Here is a 23,132-nt window from a genome sequence, read left to right on the forward strand (position 1 = left end):
AGTAGTATGAGTGGCCCCCCCTATTTCCAATGCTTGTGCATTGATAGCCCGATAAAGTTCTCTATACAACCATGCAAGACATGCACCACCCCACGAGTATGTACCAACATGCTCGAAATCAGACAGTAGCGGGAGGAACATGAGATGCACTAAAGTATTTGACTTGTCAGCGAACAAAAAACCTCCAATAAGTTGCATGATGTATGGTCGTGCATACCTACTACGCTGATGTCGTTGACATCGGAAGGTATTTATGGAAACTGAGACACCAACCAGGGGATACTCAATATTGATCCTTTCAGATCATCTGGTAGAGCGCCTAAGAGCTCTTCACAAACGTTCTTCCAGTAATACTGAACCTGTCAATGGTTGCCAGTCCACTCGTAATCCAAACTGTATGGCAACATCCTGTAGCATGATCGTACATTCCTCACAAGGTAGGTGAAATGTGTGGGTTTCTGGTCTCCAATGCTCAACTAGAGCAGTAATAAAGTGCCAATCAAGTTGGATAAAACCGATTTGTGCAACCCCAAGAAAACTTGCTTGCTCAACGTAGGGAATAATGCGATGATCAAATGGGATAGTATATTGTGCAGACGCCTCCCTTCTCCGACAATTCAACACTCCTGTGGAAGAACTATCCCATACCGATTGTGAACAATGCACATTTTGTTGATATAATTGTACATGATTAGAAGGACCAGACTTCATTACCTAAGAAGTTCAAATTACATTACATAATAAAATCCATCACATAAAAGATACATAAAAAGTACATAAAAAGATACAATGACATGAAAAATAAATTCATTACATAAAAAGTACAATTACATAATATGAAACAATTACATAAAATATATAAATACATAAAAGATATAATTACATGAAAAATATAAGTACATAAAATATATAATTACATAAAAAATACAAGTACATAAAAAATACAAGTACATAAAATATACAATTACATAAAAAATACAAGTAAAAAAAATACCTAATGACCCGAAGACGAAGCACCTAATGTACATTGTGGACAAGTACGTCTGTTATGTCATTCTCTCTTGCAAATTGTACATCGAACTTTTTGGCTTGCCTCTCTCAAGTCCATTTCATTATGAATGCGCATACTTTTTGGCTGACCCTGTTTTCTTAGTAAGTCTGTATTTGAACGAATTTCTGTAAATGATAATTCTGTTCAATAATCTAGGCATTCTATTGGATGGAAGCGACCTTCATAATATTGCTTGAAATTGGACAATTTGTAGCATTCATCAATAAGTGGTATGTATGTCATACGCATGTAATTACAAATTGCAATTACATGAGAGCATGAAATCTTTAATGACTGCCACTTATTACAAGAACATGTTCCTTCTTTCAAGCTTAAAACTTGGGTGTGTTGTTCTTTATAGGGAGAAATCATACTTATGCCAGTTTGTACTTCAAAAGTTTGACTTTCCTTGTCAATAGATGTCACCGTATGTGCAGATGCTCGTTTTTCCCACCTCTTAAGTTTTTTTAGGGCATATTCTATATATATGTCTCCACGATCGAGTGCTTCACTGATTTCTTGTCTTCAACGTTCAAAATACAGTATTGTGCGATCAAATATTAGCCTAACCAAAAAAGTAATTGGTAACATTCTAGCACCTTTGAAAACACCATTCATGCATTCAACTGTATTGCTTGTCATCCACCCATAGCGGTACCCACCGTTGTGCGATTGAGTCCATTTTTCCAAGTCAATATCTGAAAAATATTCAAGACATTCAGGGTGCGATTGTTTTAATTCTTTCATGCACCGAATGAACTTGTGCCTTTGATGTTGATTTCCTGCCTTAGACACCAAATTTTTTAGTTACTTTGATTTATATTTCGTATTGAAATTACTGGCAACATGGAGAAGACAATATCGAGGTACGCTCTAGATTCACTCCAACTAATTTCCTCATTATTAATTGCAGCAAGAATGCCCTTATGTCTATTTGAAATCAAGCAAATATCATCTCTTTGGGTAACAAATTCACGCAATGCCCACAAAAACCATGACCAACTGGACAAATTTTTACCTTCAACAATAGCAAAAGCAAGGAAAAATATATGTCCGTTTGCATCAATAGATAAGGCGGGCAATAATTTTCCCTTATACTTTCCGTAGAGATGAGTTCCATCGATCTGGATTAAAGGCCTACAATGTTTGAACCCTTCTCTTACAGAACCAAATGATTAAAAAACTCGACAAAAAATAGTGGTACCTGGCACATCAGAGGGAAGGAAAAACCAATCTGTTCGTGTTCCTAGATTATAATGAACAAGAACACTCAACCAATACGGAAGCTCTGAATATGCTTGTCACACCCATTTATAATTAATATTATATCCATATTGTTTTTTAATTGCTTCTTAGAGTAGGGCCACAGGCTCCCCAGGATCAACTCTAACCAAATTTTGGATTTCGATACTCATAGAATTTGAATCAAGTGTCAATTTTGAAAACAAACATGAGTGTTCCCCTTGAAGTTTGGTGATTTCGAACATCCCATGAGTTTTAAGCCGACATGCCCGTAACCTCCAAGCACAACCATCACTTCATGATTTACATCTGACATACCAAAGATTTTGATTTGATTCCACTACAACAATTTTGTAGTGTATTGTCACACAATATATATATTTTTTTAAATCTTCTTTACTATTAAGCAACATTCCTTTTTGTATTAAACTACAATTATCTACACCTATATTCCTTTCCTCCAAAGTGGACCCTAGTTCACATGTTGAATTTGTAATTTTTCAATCTATTTGAGTGAACATATCTGATGGTACCAACTTAAGATCATGTTTCCCACTACTGTTTCCAAATAATTCATCAACTTCAACATAAATGTCACTATCTCCATCATTTCCAGGTTCAAGAATAATTGTTATAGTTGACAAAAAAAATGTTAATATTGACACACAACAAAATCCAATTTCTAAGTTCAACATATAAGATCTAAATATTATACACTTAGCCCAAATCTAAGATTCTTAAATTGTACATTTAAATCAGCCCAAATCTAAGATTCATAAACTATACATTTACCCAAATCTAAGATCCATAAACTATACATTTAAATCAGCCCAAATAAAAACAAAATAAAATATTTGTGAATTGTATAGCCTAAATGCAAACAAAATAATATATATATGAACCGATTTTCATTTTTTAGTTCATAAACATAATCTAATTTCTAAGTTCATAAACTACATTAGAACTTAGACAAAATCAGAAAAATAGCCCAACAAAATCTAATTTCTAAGTTCATAAACCACATTAGACAAAATCAGCCCAATAAATAGACAAATATATACATATATTTCTAGATTTAACTCAACAAATAAATCATGATCCATAAACTACACATTAAGTTCAGCCCAAATGCAAACAAAATGATATATATATGGAGATTATAAATTCGAAAACAATGTGGGGAAAATTTTTAACCACAACCAAAGAGAGGAGAAGCTTTTGGACAAACGGTTGGACAAATGGTTAAATGGAGGCACATGACTTAAGGTAGGAGGTTTTCGGACAATTTGTTCGGATGAACGAACGAAGGACGAAGGGGAAGACGGAAGAAAAGAGGAGGTAGAAGACTTTTGGATGGAGGAAGAAAAAGGGTTGCAGTAGTTTAATGGAGAAGGGAGGTAATCGTGTACGGGTATACGATTACCTCAGTCAACGCTGCATGACTGCCACGGCAGACTGCGCGTGCCAGATCAACAAACACATCAACAGGCACTCATGTATCGGGTACATAATTTAGGACTACTCGTGTACCGGGTACACGATTAAGGTGTAATCGTGTATCGGGTACACGATTTAAAATCATATTTTTGACAATACTTTCAATTCTACCATATTTTTGTCAATATATATTAAAATAACATCATTTATAAAAAATTCTTAAAAATGATTAATTATAGTCTAACTAAGCCATTATCAAAGTTTTATTAACTAATCAGAACAATTTTTTATAAAATTTTATAAAATTTCCATCAATATCAATGTCAATATTCCTATAAAATTAATAATTCAATATTTCTATCGAATTTTAACCGAAAATAAATCGATATTTTAACTTTCATTGTCACATAAAAGAAAAAGAGAGGGAGAAAAAACCTAATTAACGCCTTGGGTATTCACAATTTGTTTTAAATTAAGAAAAAAGAAAAAGAAAAGGAAAAAGAAAAGAAAAAAGAAAAAGAAAAAGAAGGACCTATTTAAAGAAAGTTATTAGGGTTTTTGGGGGCGTTTCTCTCTCGCAATCCTCTGGAGCTGTTCCAACATGGCTGTCGGGTACCTTCGATTCTGTTTCATCTCTCGCATACCTCCCCTTCACACTCTACATTCTTCACTGATGCAACTCTTTTTCTTCTACCTGCAGAAAAAACAAGAGGATTTCGAAAGGAAAGAAGGGTGGCAAGAAGAAGACGTAAGTCTTTTGTTTCATTCCATCGAATCTTCCTATATCAGATCTGGGTGTCTAATATCCAGTTCTAGTTTTTTTCAATTCTTCTACTTTAGTTAATAATGCTCAATCGATGGTTTTATTAATTTGGTTTCGTTCCTGTATGGGTTCTTTAGTGTCGACCCATTTGCAAAGAAGGACTGGTATGATATCAAGGCACCCTCTGTGTTCAATGTCAAGAACGTCGGGAAGACTCTCGTTACCCGTACTCAGGGTACCAAGGTAAATTATACTCTGTTATCGCTTCCTTTCATTTGTAGTTTGTTTGGTTTTGTTCGCGTATGCCCTTGCTTTTCTATTTACTTTTGCCATAGTTTGCCATCTTCGCGTGGAAGACTCTAGTTTTAGAGGGCTCACTGTATTTTCATTTATACGAAGATGTCTTAATGTTATTTTGTGTGTAAGCGATTGACACTGTCATATGGGCACATGAAAGAAACATTGATCCAGTAACGTAGAATTTACTGACGAAAAAGTTAATTAGCACTAGATGAGGTGTTTGCCTAATATTTTCACCACGCAGCATGTTCTTGATTGACTGATTTGATTGCGGAAACGGAATTGTTTTATTTAGCTGCTATTTGATATCAAATCTTCACTGATATTGAATTGACATTGATTTGATTGTGTTCATCCTACCAGCTCGTTACATGTGCACTGTTGTGTGCTGTATTAGAAATTTCTGGTGATGTGTTGGATTGTAGATTAGAAGATGAATTTATTTTTCTATACACCACCTTTAAATCCTTTGTAGAATTATATTTAAAGGAAAGTTAGTTACATTTTGTACCCTGGGCAATTGAAGTTTGATTCTAGATTGATATGATAGTTATTTATCTTTATGGGTTGGTACTGTTTCTTCTTGTTTTTGTTTTTTAAAATGCAACTAATAATAATTGTTATTTCAACAGATTGCTTCTGAAGGGCTTAAACATAGAGTGTTTGAGGTATCACTGGCTGACCTTCAGGAAGATGAGGAGCACGCCTACAGAAAGATTAGATTGAGAGCTGAAGATGTTCAAGGCAGGAATGTTCTGACTAATTTCTGGGTATGAATGAGTGGTCTTTCATATATTTGGAAACAGATATCAAAGGTTTCAAATGGAAAAGTTTATGAGAATGCCCGTCTTTATCCATTTTGAGCATGGTCCATATAATGAATTCTTATAACTCATAAGCTTCTGCCGTTCATTGTTTAACAGGGAATGAATTTCACCACTGACAAGTTAAGGTCATTGGTGAGGAAGTGGCACACACTGATTGAAGCTCACGTGGATGTTAAGACCACAGATAATTACACTCTGAGGATGTTCTGCATTGGGTTTACAAAGAGACGCCCAAACCAGGTCAAAAGGACCTGCTATGCACAATCCAGTCAGATTAGACAGGTGACTGCATGTTCCTTTTTTGCTTCCAAATAGAAGTTACTGGTAATCATTTAATATGTTGAATTTACTATGAAGGATATTATTGAATATAGAAGTGATGGATGAAATAAAAGCCATGTGGTTAACTATTTGTCTGAAACAGTAGATTTTCAAATAAAAATTAAAGTAGCTTTAATATAAAAAACTGTCTTAAACAATGGCATGTATGGGAGCATTTTTTGTACAATGTTGTGAGCGAATCAATGCTTTTGTTAGTGTAAGGACAATAGCCGCCTTGCAAATACCCTCTTGATTCAAAATTTATATGTCTGCTTGTAGCATTTTGCCCTTTGTTGGAACTTTTTGATTAAATAAACTAGACTTAACCAAATTCAGCTTATCTATGGTTTGTCTTTTTCTTTACTATGATGTCTAACGAAATATTGTTTCCTCACATACGGTTGGTACTTTAGGTTCAGTTGTTTTCTTAATTCAATTACATTCAGTGCATCATTTTTTGAATGTTATTTTACACTACCATCTTATATTTGAACAATTGGCTATGCGAATCCAATACCATGCCCTTTATTTGTGTTTATGTGCATTGTACCTAATTTTGAAGGATATGGGAGTCCGATTGAGATTAGTGACTTGTATATTCCTGGCAATCTAAAATTTTGTTTGTTATTACAGATTCGTCGCAAGATGAGGGAGATAATGGTCAACCAAGCAACATCATGTGATCTTAAAGAGTTGGTCCGTAAGTTCATTCCTGAATCAATTGGAAAGGAAATTGAGAAGGCTACATCTAGCATATACCCTCTACAGAATGTTTTCATTCGGAAAGTCAAGATCTTGAAAGCTCCCAAGTTTGATCTTGGAAAGTTGATGGAGGTATACAACTTCTTGCCTGCTTATCAAACTTGGTGGCTAACTTGTCTCCCTGAATTTTACCATCCATTTCAACTTTGATAATTCGGAGATTCATGATCAAATCTGCTCGTCACCATTTTTCCTATTGAAATTATAGTTCTTGGGTATCAGTTGAGATTATGAAATTGGTTCCAATAATTTTGATCATTGTGTCCAACCAATGAATTCTTTAACTATCTGTAGGTGCATGGTGATTATTCGGAAGATGTTGGCGTGAAGGTAGATAGGCCTGCTGAAGAAGCTGTCGAGGGGGCTACCGAAATCGTTGGGGCTTGAAAAAATGGATTCTTGAATCAACTTTCTTATATTTACGAATGAACTGTCGCATTTTAATTTTAATTTTTTAGTTTTCCCTTTAGTTGTAGTCTTGTTTTTCCGCCAAGTTGAGAAATCAGAGATAATCAGCGATTTTGACTATGAAAAGTACTTGCTGCCTTCAAATTAAGCTTCATTCCTTGGAACCATTTGAATATACATGTGAATCGTTCTCATGGTATTTTATTCAGCAGGAAACTTTTGTTATTGAGTCATTCCAAAATATTTTAAAATAATCTTAGTTTTGATTATACGAAAATTGTGCTTAAAGTGTTAAATTGAATTAATTTTGAATAATTTTACTAAAATTGATATCATTTATATTTTAATGTGGCTTTGTTATCTCAATTCTATTCCAATTGACTATGCATCTTGTGGCATCCTAATCTAACGAATATCTCTATTATTGTTCCAGAAAATCCATTTTCAATCGACTGTTGTGATGTCCTTTTCCGTTTTCCACATTCATCTTTATTGCTTCTCGCAAGTCTTGAGATGGTTTGAAGAAAATGAGTGATGGGCGGTACGTGGCAACACTTGGAAACTGTCTTAAACAATATATATGAAAGTCTTCCTGCTTTCTTGTTCTTTATTTTTTAAGGACTAGAAATAGGAATGTATTGGTTATTTATTTTTTAAGGACTTGAAATAGGAATGTGTTGGTTAGTTATTCTCGTTTCTTGAAAAATAAAAAAACAAAAATAAGAACTTACTTTTTTTATATTGCTAGCCACCAAGACCATTGCCATCATCCAACTCTGGCCATCCCTAATTATAATCATTGGTTGTGACTGCTGTCGGCTATTTCCAATTATAATCTTCGATCACTCATGATCAACTCTAACCACTACTATAAATTCCTATGACGATTATTTTTCGTTTCTTGTTTTTTATATTTTTTTTAACATTTTTCTTTCTATTTTATAGTTTAAATATAATTTAAAAAATTGTATAGTATGTATTAAATTATAAAAATTAGTATAAAAATCTTTAGAGAAATTGTACAAAATGGCCAAAAGAAGATCCTTATTTGGATAAGTGGCCAAAGTTGAAAATTTCAGATTTATGGCCACTACATTGTCTAGAGGGCTCCATTCAAATAAGAAGGGTGAATATTTCCCAACAAATTTAGTTAAATTTTTTAAAGTAGTTTTTAAGTTTGTTAATGTAGATTAATTTGTGAAAGTAGATTTTGTCGGGATTTGGTTACTTAGGTCCCGTTTATTAACTGTCGGATCGATATGGCAATGAATTAAACTTTTTTTAATTAACCCAATTAAACTAATTAATACACTTTTTATAAATAATAAAAAAATTCAATTTATGCAACAAATAAGATGACAAAAATGTGATAATTTAATTCTATCAAAATTTAGTAAATAAATAAGAATAAACTAAAACATACAATAAATTGCTTAAATTAATTGCAAAAATAAAAAGGAAAGAGTTAGAGAAGAAGACATCGTAATTTTTATAGTGGTTTGGTCAAACTCGACCTACTCCACTTCCCAAGCGCCTCTTAATCAAACCGTTACACCACCACTCCTTTTACGGGTTCAAGACCAAACCCGATCCTTTCCATAGTTTAGGATTAAACTGTTACAAATGTTGGAATTTTTGAAGAACACAATACAACTCTCACTAGAGTGGTTTTACAAGTTTAAGCATTCAACAAGTTTATCCTCACAATACAATAACACGCTCTCAAGAATAAGATGAAAAGAAAAAAAAATTGGGAACTTAGAGAGAGCAACAATAGAACTTTTGAGTTTTGGAGGATTATGAAATGTAAAATTTGTTGGTTTAAAATTTGGAGAGGAAGATGGTTTATATAGAGATGAAATTTTTTTTAGAAACCACAATTAATTTGGACCATTGGATTTGGAAAAGAAAAATCAATGGTGGAGATTTAAAACTAAACTAGTCGTTAGATACAAACAAAATATAATATTAAATTCCTTTTCTTTTGAAATTCCTTTTCTTTTTAAAATTAATCCAAAAAAATTTAAAAACATACCAAGTGTAAAAAACTAGCCGTTATACACAAACATAAAATAATATTAAATTCATTTTCCTTTTAATTCATTTTCTTTTCAAATCCATTCTCTTTAAAGTCAATCCAAAAATAAAAAACATATAATGTGTAAAAAACTAGCCGTTAGACACAAACATAAAATAATATTAAATTTATTTTCCTTTTAAATTTCTTTTAAATTTCATTTTTTTTTATTTTAAATCAATTCAAAAATCAAAAGTCTTATCATATGTTAATCTCTTGATGATCCACCATTCAACCGATATGCTTCCACATGTCTACATGCAAATGGTCTGGTTTTGCCACGTCATCCACCACGGTATTTTCTTTATAGACTTGTTTCGGTCATATCATTTTCGTTTTAGCTCCGATTTGAGTGATTCAAGAGGTTCTGGAATCGTTGTTCTGAGCTCTACGCTATGGACATATTAAAACCCTAAGATTTTCAGTAATTAAAAATTGAGTTTGTTATCATCAAAATATTGATGAATTAATTAATTAAAATTAATTAATCTGAGATTAAAGGCCAAAAAGCCAACATTAACCATTTCACCAATGGTTTAAAAAAAAATCAAGAAAGTAGTTTTCAAAAAGTTATTTTTGTTTTTGGAATTTGGTTAAAAATTCAACAATTGTATTAACAAAGATGTAAATTAATGTAAGAAATGTGGATGAAATAGACTTAATTTTCAAAAATAAAAACTAAAAGCTAAATCGTTACCAAATAGGGTCTTAATTTTTTGTTTTTAAATATTAGGAGTGGTTTAAACACAAAAAATTCTGTGTTATTTTTATTTACAAAAACTTATACTTTATCTAATGATATGATATTCATGTATTCTATTATCCAAATTATGTGTATAGTTTTTTTTTCTTTTTTCTTAAAAAAATTATGGTCGATTCTATCCTTGTTCATGATAGATTATATGAAAAAAAAAAAAAAAAGAGTATCTTTTATCTCCATATGTGTAACTTTCCAATATTGGTTCTATGCTATATTCAAACTTAAGGTATGTATTGCATTTTTTTAATTAGGGTTTAAAGATTGGTCCGAGGTGTTTTTTCATACTAATTTGAGAGATTTCTAAATCTTTGACTGTCACACCCCTTCCCAAATTAACCTCTTAATCCAAGAAGAGATGCGAAGACAACAATGGTCAATCCTTTTATGACAATTACTGCCCATTATACTCTTAAAAACTTGTATTCTTAGCACCTGTTAAACCTTATTAATAATTTATAATTGTCTAGAACTTAACACATAGTTTCTGCAACAGCCTAAAGCATATAATTTATTGCTAATCAGAAGTATCAACATCAACATACATTACAGTTTATGAAACCAAACATATATATAACATCTACACACAGACTTTACCATTTCCCCCCTGACATGGACATAAAAACTAAGTAATAGAACATGATGAACGACCTAAACTTCTAGTCTCTATGGGTCTGAGAAGTGACTGATTGATAGAACTACTAGGCCTTAAGACGTCGACTGCTACCTGGGGAGGAAAACACTTTAAAAGAGTGAGTTGGGAAGTCCAGGAATGACTATCTTAGATAAAACATACTTTAAATCATAAATACCGTGAACTTGCTTATCAAGGAAACGATTATAAAATCATAATCAGGGTTTTAAGAGTGGAACTGAAATAATAAATCATAGAAATATATCATACAAAAAAACCTGAAATAAACTCATCAGCATCTTTTTGAAATACTCCACTACTCCACTGCTTGAACATGTGGGAGAGCCCTCGCTTAATCCTTAATAACCTTAGTTGACAGAGAGTCATTTTTCTGGATCTCATCATCGTCGGTAACATAGTCATACGTGCACACAAAGCTGAATAGAGTCCTGACCACCTTACCATACCTTCGATGCCAAGGAACCCTAATAATACTGAAATCTAGGTACCTTACCATACCTTTGGTACCAACATTGGAGTAGGGTTTGTACAAGGCACAGACATTTAAACTCTTAAGAATATATACAGAATATGCATTTGAAATGATCAAACTTCATGATTTCATATCATCGCATAGTGCCTTGCAAAACATGGAGTATGTTTATAAAATCTCCTCGATAAATTTTCATCATGCGGTACCACATAGCATAGGCTTACTGTAAAACGCACGCTGAACTCATAGATAACTTCATTATTTAAAAACATGGATCATATGATCAATATTCATTTTTAAGGCATGTGTTGAAGATAATCATGATATAAAACTTCATATGAACTACCTAAGCATTAGAATTCATTTATAAAACTCGTATTATAAAATATTTATTAAAACTTGTCACTTACTGTCTTAAGCTACTTATCCAAGGGGTTTGTATGCCTCTCCTATTTGCGTTTTCCTTGAAAAGAAAAGGTCCCTAGGTCAGCATAGTTTTTGAGCTTAACGCATAACTTAACTTCATCTCATACTAATAGTTCTTTGCATCCTAACTAAGTTTGATGCATCAAAACCATCTTCACCGCATCGGCTATCCTTAGCCATCTTACCTTATAACATGGATGATAATTGGGAATCCTTCCTCAAGGTTTTTCAAATAAGTGCTAAAACACCTTTTTGGCCTATGCGATGAATGCATACTATGCAGCGAACTCCAAGCGCCTTTGTTGTGAACTGACTATGTTGTATGTGTCAATGCATAACATCACTGGGTTAGCTGCTTGCTTGTTCTTTGTATGTAGCTGCCTGCTTATTCATTCGTAACATCATTCCAAATTTAATCTTCCAGATTTCTTAACTTTAATTCCAACATTCATGAAAGCTAAACTTCTTTTTAGGAAATTACTAAAAGAAATCTTAACTATTACTTACCTTAGAATTTAAACATTATTTCTTCCACAATCGATTAGAAATTCCTCAAAATTTTCCTTTAACTGGTCGAAAATTCTTTAACTTTAAAAATCTTCAGATGGTAGCAACACTCCTTCACTTAGGCGTTAGAAAACATTTGGCAAAGTAGTCTATTTTTTTGCTAAGCCTATTTATACTTGGGCTTGCATAAAAATTTTGCTTAATTATATGCAATTTGACATGCTTATCCTTCCATTGATGTCTACAAGACTGCCACCTAGCTTACTTACTCGTTAATTAAGCTGAATTCCTTTGCTTAACTTCATCGCATGACCTTGCAGCTACTTAAGTCTTCTCTCTTCAACGCCTAATCTTCTGCCACATAGTTCAACATTATTGGCTGCATGACACCTCATACCTCTAATGCATCGAGTCCTTTACTTCCTCTGAGCGTTAACTTTCTCCTAGTTCACCCGAGATCCACATTCCACATTTAACATATTTTTCTCGGCTTGCTATTGTTATTCTTAACTCTCTATGCGTCGACTATGTTCACAACCTGGACACATATACTTGTTGAAGGAAGTGTGAGGTCCACTACGGAACTGGGATCATTTCCAATTCTCAATTTTCACAGAATAAAATTTACAGAACAATGAAATTATGCATATACAGATAATTTACTGCATGCTAAGGAGGGAAAGGATTAAGGTTAGAAATTACATACCCTTGAAGAACAATTTCTTCACAAAACTCCTCCTCGATCGGTCACGAACAATTCAAAAAACTCCCAAGAAAGTAACAATCCAAGATGACCACCACTGCAAATTTGTCCTTTGTATTCTCCTTAGGGTAGGGTGAAAATATCAGAAGTTGTGGGCTTTGAATCTTTTTAGGAGAGGGAGAGAATTAATTTGAGAAGGGAATTTTCTTTTCTACGAGTTCTAGAGAGAAAAACAGAGAGATTGAGTTGCCTTCTGTAAATCTTCTGTGAAGAAGATGAAGACCACATATTAAAAAACCACCCACAAGTACGATCAAATTGAGAGAAAAGAGGGGGAGGAAATTACAACTCCCTTCTCAATTAATTTTAAAACAAAAAATTAAAATAATTTAATAAATTATTATTATATATATATATATATATATGATAACTACCTTATCATATAGTATATATTAAACTATATGTTATATCAAATACAATACATAACCTATAGTTTTTATATTGTATCAAATACAATATAACTTATATGTTTAATTTCTCTCAATGATACATGATATTTGATATAAATCCAATTCATATTAAATTTTATTATACGAATCTCATCCATATAATTATTATTTGAATCATATTCAAATATTTAATTCCTCTCAAAATAAACTTTATATTATAATATCAAATACATTATATTCATTATACCACATATAATTAATTCCCTTAATTACTTTTAACAATCAAAATTAATCCAAAATTAATTCTCAATAATTCTTGTTGAGCTACAGAGGAGACCTTATGGACTTGTAGATTGAAGCTCCAATGGTACTTGAATAATTAATTAAACTCTTTTAGTTAAATTATTCAACATCCATTAATTGTCGGTTACTACCGACAGCTGCACTCTTCGCACGATAGATATATTTTTATGTCCATTGAATATAACCAGTCAACAGTGCGATGACCCTTCACAAATTGTTCGTATGTACAATTGGGTCAAAATTGCCGTTTTGCCCCTGTAGTTACATCTAACTTCTTAAGTACTACTGATTCCTCTAATGAACAATAAGTTATAGTTCAACTATGACCAAACTCCTCTTGGGCCAAGAGAGGGTGTGGTGACACATTGTTCAAGCCCCGGAATCAAACTTTAAGGGAGCAATTTATCTACTTACTTCGACATTAGGGAATGAGTGAATTTTGTCTTGTGTAGCTGTATTCCCAACTCCTCAATAAGATGAATCCTAAAATGGTAGACTTATTGAGTCGGCGATCTAACCACTCTCACCAATACAAATCAAAGGACCACTTTCATAGGTAGGAGTTCACAACTCACTCAGGATTCAAATTATGTTACCTATGGTCATCCTAGTGAAATGTGAGTCTCTACTATTAACAACGTTATATAATGAGACTATTCATTTCATGGTCCGGTCTTATACAAGCCCCTTTGTATAGAACACCCCCACTCACATGTCTCTACATGAATAATTAAGATCAGATCATTTGTAGCGCTTTACAACAATTGTAACTTCTATAAAGCTGGCCATATTCATAGTGTCACTAGGATAAGGTATTCAACCTTATCCATCTATTACAAAACATTTAGATTATCACTTAAACATGATCCACCTGTATGTCTCTACATACATGTTTAAGCTATAAAAGATAACCTTGGATGTTAGTTTATTGGTTTTGTGGGTTAATGCTACTAAATGTCGAATAAAATGCCTAAGATTTTATTAAATAAATAAAACATTTGTACATTACAATTACAAACTACAGGACTCATAAGATTTAGAGCATCAACCCCAACACTCATAACAGTTAGAAAATTTTCCTTCTCTCACATTTCAGACACATCATTTAATTAAACATACTTAGTTTAATTTTTTTTCCAAATTATACACACTTTAATCACTTAATTAAGAGAACTTGAACTTAATTAACTAGTAAAACAAATTCAAGGGTTTATAATTTACCTTCCTCTTAAAGAAATTTCGTCATCGAAATTTTCCTGGAACTCTTCATGTGAACAAGCGTGGATATTTGTTTTTCATCTGCTCTTCAGCTTCCCATGTAACCTCCTCAACCTCATGATTTCTCCACAATACTTTTACCAATAGAATAGTCTCGTTTCTTAACACCTGCTCTTTTCTGTCTAAGATCTTAACTGGTTCCTCTTCATAAGAAAAAATTTCCTTCAATTGCACTAGCTGTTCTTGGAGAATATGAGTAGGATTAGGTACATACTTCCTTAATATAGATACATGGAAAACATCATGTATCTTGGACAATTCAGTAGGTAAAGCTACTGGCCCTACACATTCAATGTAGGGTCCTATATATCTGGGGCTTAACTTACATTTCCTACCAAATCAGAGTATTCCTTTCCACGGTGATAGCTTTAGGAATACTTGATCTTCTATCTCAAATTTTAATTATCTTCTTCTTTTATCTACATAGCTCTTCTGTTTATCACGAGCTATCTCTAGATTTTTTTGATCAACTTAACATTTTCTGATGTTGCCTAAACTAGCTCATGTCCTATTAACTATCTTTCACTGACCTGATTCCAACAAACCGGAGTTGTACAAGGGCTTCCATACAAATCCTCATACGGTGCTATACTGATACTGGAATGATAACTGTTATTATAAGCAAATTCTGCCAATGACAATTGTGTATCCCAACTACCCTTAAATTGCAGTACACAAGCTCTCAGCATATCTTCCAGAGTCTGAATTGTTCGCTTTGACTATCTACCCGTCCGTGGATGAAAGGCTATATTAAAATGAAACTTAGTACCAAGTACCTTTTGCAAACTGGGTCAAAACTTTGAAGTAAACCTTAAAGCTCTACTGATATAATGGATACTAAAGCCTCAAACTGGCTTACAACTTGTTCAACATATAACTTAGCTAGCTGGTCAAGATTAAACGTAGCTTTAATGGGCAAAAACTTTGCCGTTTTCGTCATCCCGTCTACTATTACCCAAATACCGTCATAATCGTTGGGTTTCTTGGGTAACTGATGATGGCAGAAATGTGCGTTATTATAAGCCTTTTATTTAGAATTATGAGGGCTGTTAAGTAGATTATGCGGTGATTATACTAAGGATTCATGAGAAAATGAGTTTGCGTCGATAGGCATTAAGAATCCCCCTAACCCACTTTTATGTGTTATTATGCATTCAACTGTTTATTTTTGTAGCAAATGCAGAAATCGATCGCATACGCGGAAGCGAGGCTATTGCAAAGATGATCGCATACGGTGACCGCATGCGTCTGTCGCATGGGTGTTGCGGCGACCAAGCGAATGCGGTCATCGCAGGGAGATTACGGCTACAGATTAATAACCATAATAAAGGGATGAACACAAGGGTGGTGGAATGCGTTGACACTTCAAAAACTAAGCATGAACGCATACCTCAGGAGTGTCAAAAGGTGATGTTGACATTTCACCTATCACGTTGTTAGTAGCAGAGATTCAGAAAAGGACCATCGCGCCGTGAGTGTCAGATTCAGAGTAGGTCTATAAATGATGTCGACGATCAAGCTCTATAAATAGAAGCCTTATAGCACAATTTCAAAGGATCCAAGGTTTTCTACCTTCGGGTGGATCCTTGTGATCCATACCAAAGCGTGAGAAGATAGTCTTGAGAGTTCTTCATCCCCTCAACCATTCCGAGTGATGACCAGAGCCTTCGCCAGAGTTCGAGCTTGAGAAAGTCTATTCCACCGCCCATCCATGGCACCACCGGCAGCCTTGACATACATCTGCTGGAAGCAAGACATTGCTTCCAGCTGGCTCTCCATTTCTTTTCTTTCCATGTATTGTATTACATTGTGGCTTAAGAGATTAATACATTCTGTGATCAATGCATTTCTATATTTTCCTTTGATTCCATCTCCATTTTCATTTACTTAGCATCCTTTACTTTTATTGTATTACTAAGTAAGACTGTTAGAGTATCGCATACTTAATCATGCGGCATAGACATATGAAGCATGTAGCAAACCACCGGGAGGTGTGCATTGCACGAATGTTGCGAGAAAATCCTATTTGCTTAGTGTGAAGCTGTAGCAACGCTTGTCTATAAGCGGATGCAATGCTTGTCTATGAGTAGAGTCAGCAGCAACCAACTGTCTGAAAGGGTAAGTAGTTGATCGCATTAAGCAATGTAAGCAAGTGTTCACTAGAGATAGGAATAATCTTACGTAAACCATGTTTTATGTGATTACCTTGTCTTATGAGCGCATCATTCATCATTTAGGCATACTCTGGAGAGTAGCCTAAATCTAAATCGAGACTCGAGAGAGCAAATTGGATCGCATAAGCAAGAATGGGGACTTAGGAATAAGCTCCGTTTGCTACTACACAACGTATCCCTTTAAGTAGGATATGGTGGTATACGGTCATCTTGCCTATGTGTGAGAGCACATGAGCGGGAACAGAGACTTAGAAATAAGCCCTCTCGACACTATCGCATATACATCGCATGCGTCTCTGTCAAGTGTGTATAGCATGATCGCATAACATGCATTGACTGGGGTTACCCTTGCGGTCAAGCTTAGTATTGCGGTGAAGACATTCTCGACATTTTATCTATTTTCCCATGCATTTTACTACGCATTAACAATTTCCGTGTCTCTACCTCTCATCGTCATACTTCCACTACTTAATCTGTTAGATAGGAGTAGGAGTAGTGCATAGCCATAACCTTCAATATTCTTTTATTCTTCGCCGCAAACACATTACTTCATGACATTTAGCTAAAAGTCCCTGAGTTCGACCTTGGATCACTCGAGAAACTTGCGATCTCGTTATACTTGACGAGAGTGCAAGAAAACTTGTGATAGGAATGCATGGTCATTGCATACGAGATTAACGCATACTTTCATTCCAACGCATGACCACCGAAGCATGAGTATAAACGCATAGCTTAAGACATGCATCACATAATTGCACTCCGAATTTTCATCATCAGTAACCCAAACAGAAAATCTATGGGCACATGCTCCCATTTCCATTATGGTACTGGAAGTGGGTTTAACAAACCTACAGATCATCGACGTATTTGCTTAACATGCTGACAGATTAAACATCTGTCTACATAACTGGCTATGTCTTTCTTCATCCCCGACCACTGATAAGACTTCTTCAATGTCCTGTACATTTTGGTGCTACCTGGGTGCATAGCATAGATGGAATCATGTGCCTCTTCTAATACTAAATTTTTCAACAGCTCATTGTTAGGAATACATAACCTGTCGTCCTTCATCAAAGCTCTATCTTGTCTCAAATCAAAATCTGATATCTTCTGTTGTTTAATTTCTTCAATTAACTTATTGAGATTATCGTTGTCATTTGAGCCCTAATGACATCATTTACTAATATAGGTCTTATCTGGAAATGAGCTATCATCTCTCCCAAATGACCTATTGTTATAGCTGCATTAGCTCATTTGAACTCCTGTAATAACCTTCCCTTTAACGAACTTAACATATCCCTGGAACAACTTGACTTCCTGCTCAAAGCATCTTCTACCACATCAGCCTTACCTAGGTGGTAGTCAATAGTGCAATCGTAATCTTTTATCAACTCCATCCATCGTCTCTGTTTCAAATTTAATTTCTTCTGATCAAAGATATATTTCAAACTCTTATGGTCTGTGAAGATATGGCATTTCTCACCATACAAGTAATGCCTCCATCTCTTTAGTGCTAGCACAACAACTGCTAATTCCAGATCATGCATAGGATAATTACTTTATGTTTCTTCAGTTGCCTAGATGCAGAAGCTACAACTTTACCATCTTGCATCAACACACATCTTAATCCCTGTCTGAATGTGTTACAGTAAATTTTAAATTCCTTTCCTGGCACTAGAAGGGTTAAGATCGGCACAATTATCGATCTTTGCTTCAAATCCTGAAAACTCCGCTCATAGTTATTTGCCCATGCAATTTTGGCATCCTTTCTAGTCAAATTGGTCAATGGAAGGGCTATCTTCGAGAAACCCTCTACAAACCTCCTGTAGTAACCTGCCAGGCCAAGGAAACTACATACCTCTGTTACTGAGGTAGGTCGTTCTCATCGAACTACAACCTCAATCTTCTGAATCAACACTGACACCTACTATAGACACCACGTGTCTTATAGATACCACCTACTCGAGCCAGAATTCACATTTGTTGAACTTAGCATATAACTGTTTCTCACGTAGTGTTTGCAACACTATCCTCAGATGCTCTACATGTTCTTCTTTGTTACCTGACTACACAAGGATATCATTTATAAAAACAATCACAAACTAATCTAAGTATGGATAAAATATCCTGTTCATTAAATCCATAAATGCTGTTGGGACATTAGTTAGACTAAATGACATAACCAAAAACTCATAATGCCCATACTTGGTTCAAAAAGTTGTCTTAGGGATATCTAACTCCCTAACCTTCAACTGATGGTAACCTAATCTCAAATCAATCTTTAAAAATAGTATTGCTCTTTTCAACTAATCAAACAGGTCATCATTACAAGGTAACAAATACTTATTTCGTATAGTTACCTTATTCAACTGTCTATAATCGATACAAAATCTAAATGTGCCATATTTCTTCTTTACAAATAAAATTGGCACTCCACAAGGTGACACACTGGACCTGATATAACCTTTATCAACTAATTTCGATAGTTGAGCTTTCAATTCCTTCAGCTCAGTTGTAGCCATCTTGTACGGTACCTGTTAGATGAGTGTCGTTCATGGTATCAAGTCTATAATAAACTCTACTTCTCTATCAGGTGGTAATAACTTTTCAGGAAATACGTCAATAAACTTCTGCACCATAGGAACATCCTTTGGTCTTATCTTTCTCAGTTGGGAAATTGTTACATGGGCCAAGTATGCTGTACAACCTTTACTCAACAACTTCCTGGCCTTTACTGCTGAAATAAAACAAGTATAAAGTATTTTCCTTTCCCCTATAAACACTATCTCTGCCTGACCTAGCAATCTGAATATCACTTATTTCTTATGAAAATCAATAGATGCGTGATATTTAAACAAGAAATCCATCCCTAGAATAGCATCAAACTCTAGCAGTTCTAAGGGAATCAAATCAATCACCATATGCTATCCTTCTATAAGAATTAAACAGTTTCTATAATAATTACTAACTATCAGCACAATCACCAATAAGGATAAAAATAATCAACTCCGCAGGCATAGTTTCTAGCACCCTATTAATATTCAATGCAAACATGCTAGAAATAAATGAATGAGTCGCTCTTGGATCAAATAAACATGTGCAGGTCTATCATGAATAAAGACCGTACCAGTAACAACATCTGGTGCGTCCTCAACCTCCCGCTAGGTCATAGCGTAGACCTTGCCCTACTGATGTGGCTGTCCCGCTACACCTTCTATTTGGCACTACTAGTGCCCTTATCACCTGCTATGTCTACCTTAGGCTATATCAAAATCTGAGATGCTACCTTCTGCTCAGTCTGAACACCTGAAACAATTGGGGACATTCCCTCCTAAAATGTCAGGCTGTCCATACTGATAGCAGACATTTTGTCCCTCATAACATTGTTTTGTATGAAATTTGCCACATTTGGTACACTGGGATCTTCTACCTATATTAGACATTGACTCCCAGAATGTCCTGATTTAGATCCCCCAGCTGTCTGGTTGGACCTCTGTCTACCTCTCCTCTGTTGACTGCCTACTTTACTACCTTGAGAGGTTACTAACCCACTAAAACAGGGTTTAAAATCTCTCCTGCCAGGCTCTCTTGGAGTAAATTTTCTTTTCTCCGCTCTGAAGACTTCACTGTCTTCATGTCCTCTATCAGGCTCTCTTCCACTCACATAGTAGTCTTAACTATTTGGGAAAAATCAGTCCAATTAGTTGTAGCAGTAATGAGAGTCCGTATCTCTCTCCTCAAACCACTCTCAAAACATCTACATCTGTCTTTCTCTTCAGCTATGATCGTAGAAGCATACCTGGATAACTCATTGTACTTTTGCTCGTACTCAAGAACTATCATATTACCTTGAACAAGTCTTAGGAACTCGTTCCTTTTCGCCTCACGATATGAAGCAGGATAATATTATCTTAAAAAATTCTTTTAAGCTCATCCCATGCCATTTCTTTTGATCTATTTCTCTTAGAATCAATCACTTTCCACCATTACTCTGCATGTTTTTTGTAGCAAAAATACTACCAACTTGACCTTACAGTCCTCAGGGTATCCAGTTACTTGAAAACATTTCTCTAACTGAATTATCCACGCTTAGCATCTGCAAAGTCAGTAGTACCTTAAAAGTAGTGGCATCTAGTGCCTTCATTCTTTTAATGCAATACTTCTTCTCAGGATCCGTAGGTACTGATCCTACACTAGTTGCCAATCTATAAGCAACCCTGTCAAAGATTCTATCCTCCATCTGAGGATCTGTTCTGACCTGAGAAGTACTAGACTCTCCCTCTGATGTAGCTTCTTGTATTATCGGTCCTCTAATTAACTCTGGATCTATTTGAGCCATGGGATCTCCGGTAGGGTCACGATCCTTTTTAGCCATCTGCCAAGTCAGTCCGTTACGTATACATTATTAGGCTCATAACATTATTCACATGCTACTAATCTAACGCATGATTCTATTCCTAAAGTCAGCAATGGCCAACCCTTTTATGACAATTACTACCCAACATACTCCTGAAAACCTATGTCCTTAGCACTTGTTAAACCTTACTAGCGGTTTATAATTGTCTAGAATTTAATACATAGTTTCAGCAACAGTATAAAGCATTGATAATAAGAAATATCATCATCAACATACATAACAGTTTCTGAAACCAAACTTATATACAACATCCATTCAACACAAACTCTACCCTTTTCCCCCTGATATGGACATAAAAACTAAGTAATAGAACATGATGAGTCACCTAAACTTTCAGTCTCTGTGGGTCTAAGAAGTGACTGACTGGCAGAACTACTAGGCCTCGAGACGTCCACCGTTACCTGGGGAGGAAAATATTTTAAAAGTATGAGCTGAGAAGCCCAGGGAGTGACTATCTTAAATAAAACATACCTTAAATTCATAAATAAAGTGAACTTGCTTATCAAGGAAACAATTATAAAATCACAATCAGGTTTTAGAAATGGAACTGAAATCATATAATATATCATATAAAAAAACCCTGAAATAAACACATTAGAATCTTTCTAAAGTACTCCACTACTCCACTGCCTGAACATGTGAGAGAGTCCTTTTTGCTCAATCCTTAATAACCTTAGTTGAGAGAGAACTCTTTTGCTCGATCTCATTTACATCGATAACATAGTCATATGTGCACGCAAAGCTGAATACGGTCTTGACCACCTTACCTTACCTTCGATGCCAAGGAACCCTAACATCACTGAAATTTGGGTACCTTATCATACCTTCGGTACCAACATTGGAGTAGGGTTTGTACAAGGTACAAACATTTAAACTTTTAAGAACATATACATAATATGCATTTGAAATGATCTAACTTCATGATTTCATTGCCTTACAAAACATGGAGTATGTTTATAAAATTTCCTCGATAAATTTTCATCATGTGGTACAACATAGCATAAGCTTACTGTAAAACACGTGTTAAACTCATAAATAACTTCATTATTTAAAAACATGGATCATGCGATCAACATTCATTTTTAAGGCATGCGTTGAAGATAATCATGATATAAGACTTCATATGAACTACCTATGTGTTGGAATTCATTTATAAAACTTACATTAGAAAACATTAATTAAAACTTATCACTCACTGTCTTAAACTATTTATCTAAGGAGTTTGTACACCTCTCCTATTTGCGCTTTCCCTGAAAAGAAAAGGTGTCTTGGTCAGTATAATTAGCTCCCTTTTGAGCTTAGCGCATAACTTAACTTCACCGCATACTAATAGTTCTTTGCATCATAACTAAGTTCGACGCATCGAAACCATCTTCACCGCATTGGCTATCCTTAGCCATATTACCTTATAACATGGCTGATAATTGGGAATCCTTCCTCAAGTTTTTTCGAATAAGCGCTTAAACACCTTCTTGGCCTATGCGATGAATGCCTACTATGCGACATACTCTAAGCGCCTTTGTTGTGAATTGACTATGTTGAATACGTTAATGCATAACATCACTTGGTCAGCTGCTTACTTGTTCTTTGTATACAGCTACCTACTTATTTATCCATATCATCATTCCAAATTTAATCTTCCAGATTTCTTAACTTTAATTACAACATTCATAAAAGCAAAACTCATTTTTAGGAAATTGCCAAAAAAACATCTTACCTTTTACTTACCTTAGAATTTGAGCATTATTTCTTCTGGAATCGATTAAAAATTCCTCAATTTTTCCTTTAGCTGGTCGAAAATTC

General features: G+C 34.6%; 2 protein-coding genes across 2 annotated transcripts; one reads left to right on the forward strand and one right to left on the reverse strand.

The window, feature by feature from the left end:
* The first annotated feature begins 4,167 nt into the window (after positions 1 to 4,167).
* On the forward strand, positions 4,168 to 7,310 carry LOC120092497 (small ribosomal subunit protein eS1-like). Its single transcript, XM_039050594.2, has 7 exons — positions 4,168 to 4,342; positions 4,431 to 4,478; positions 4,631 to 4,736; positions 5,426 to 5,563; positions 5,717 to 5,902; positions 6,575 to 6,775; positions 6,998 to 7,310. Exons 1-7 carry the CDS (start codon positions 4,332 to 4,334, stop codon positions 7,088 to 7,090), a joined length of 783 nt encoding a protein of 260 aa, XP_038906522.2. The 5' UTR covers positions 4,168 to 4,331; the 3' UTR covers positions 7,091 to 7,310.
* Positions 7,311 to 14,726: 7,416 nt separating this feature from the next.
* On the reverse strand, positions 14,727 to 21,287 carry LOC150032105 (uncharacterized). Its single transcript, XM_090308393.1, has 8 exons — positions 21,027 to 21,287; positions 19,273 to 19,446; positions 18,891 to 18,978; positions 18,471 to 18,745; positions 17,877 to 18,076; positions 17,661 to 17,760; positions 15,269 to 15,397; positions 14,727 to 14,915 (listed from the first exon to the last, which is right to left on the reverse strand). The coding sequence occupies exons 1-8, from the start codon at positions 21,285 to 21,287 to the stop codon at positions 14,727 to 14,729; spliced, it is 1,416 nt and encodes a 471-aa protein (XP_090164519.1).
* Between the last annotated feature and the right edge of the window lie 1,845 nt (positions 21,288 to 23,132).

The sequence above is a fragment of the Benincasa hispida genome, chromosome 12 (assembly GCF_027475165.1).
Source record: "Benincasa hispida cultivar pf3 chromosome 12, pf3_genome.v1.1, whole genome shotgun sequence".
In the NCBI taxonomy this organism is placed as follows: domain Eukaryota; kingdom Viridiplantae; phylum Streptophyta; class Magnoliopsida; order Cucurbitales; family Cucurbitaceae; genus Benincasa; species Benincasa hispida.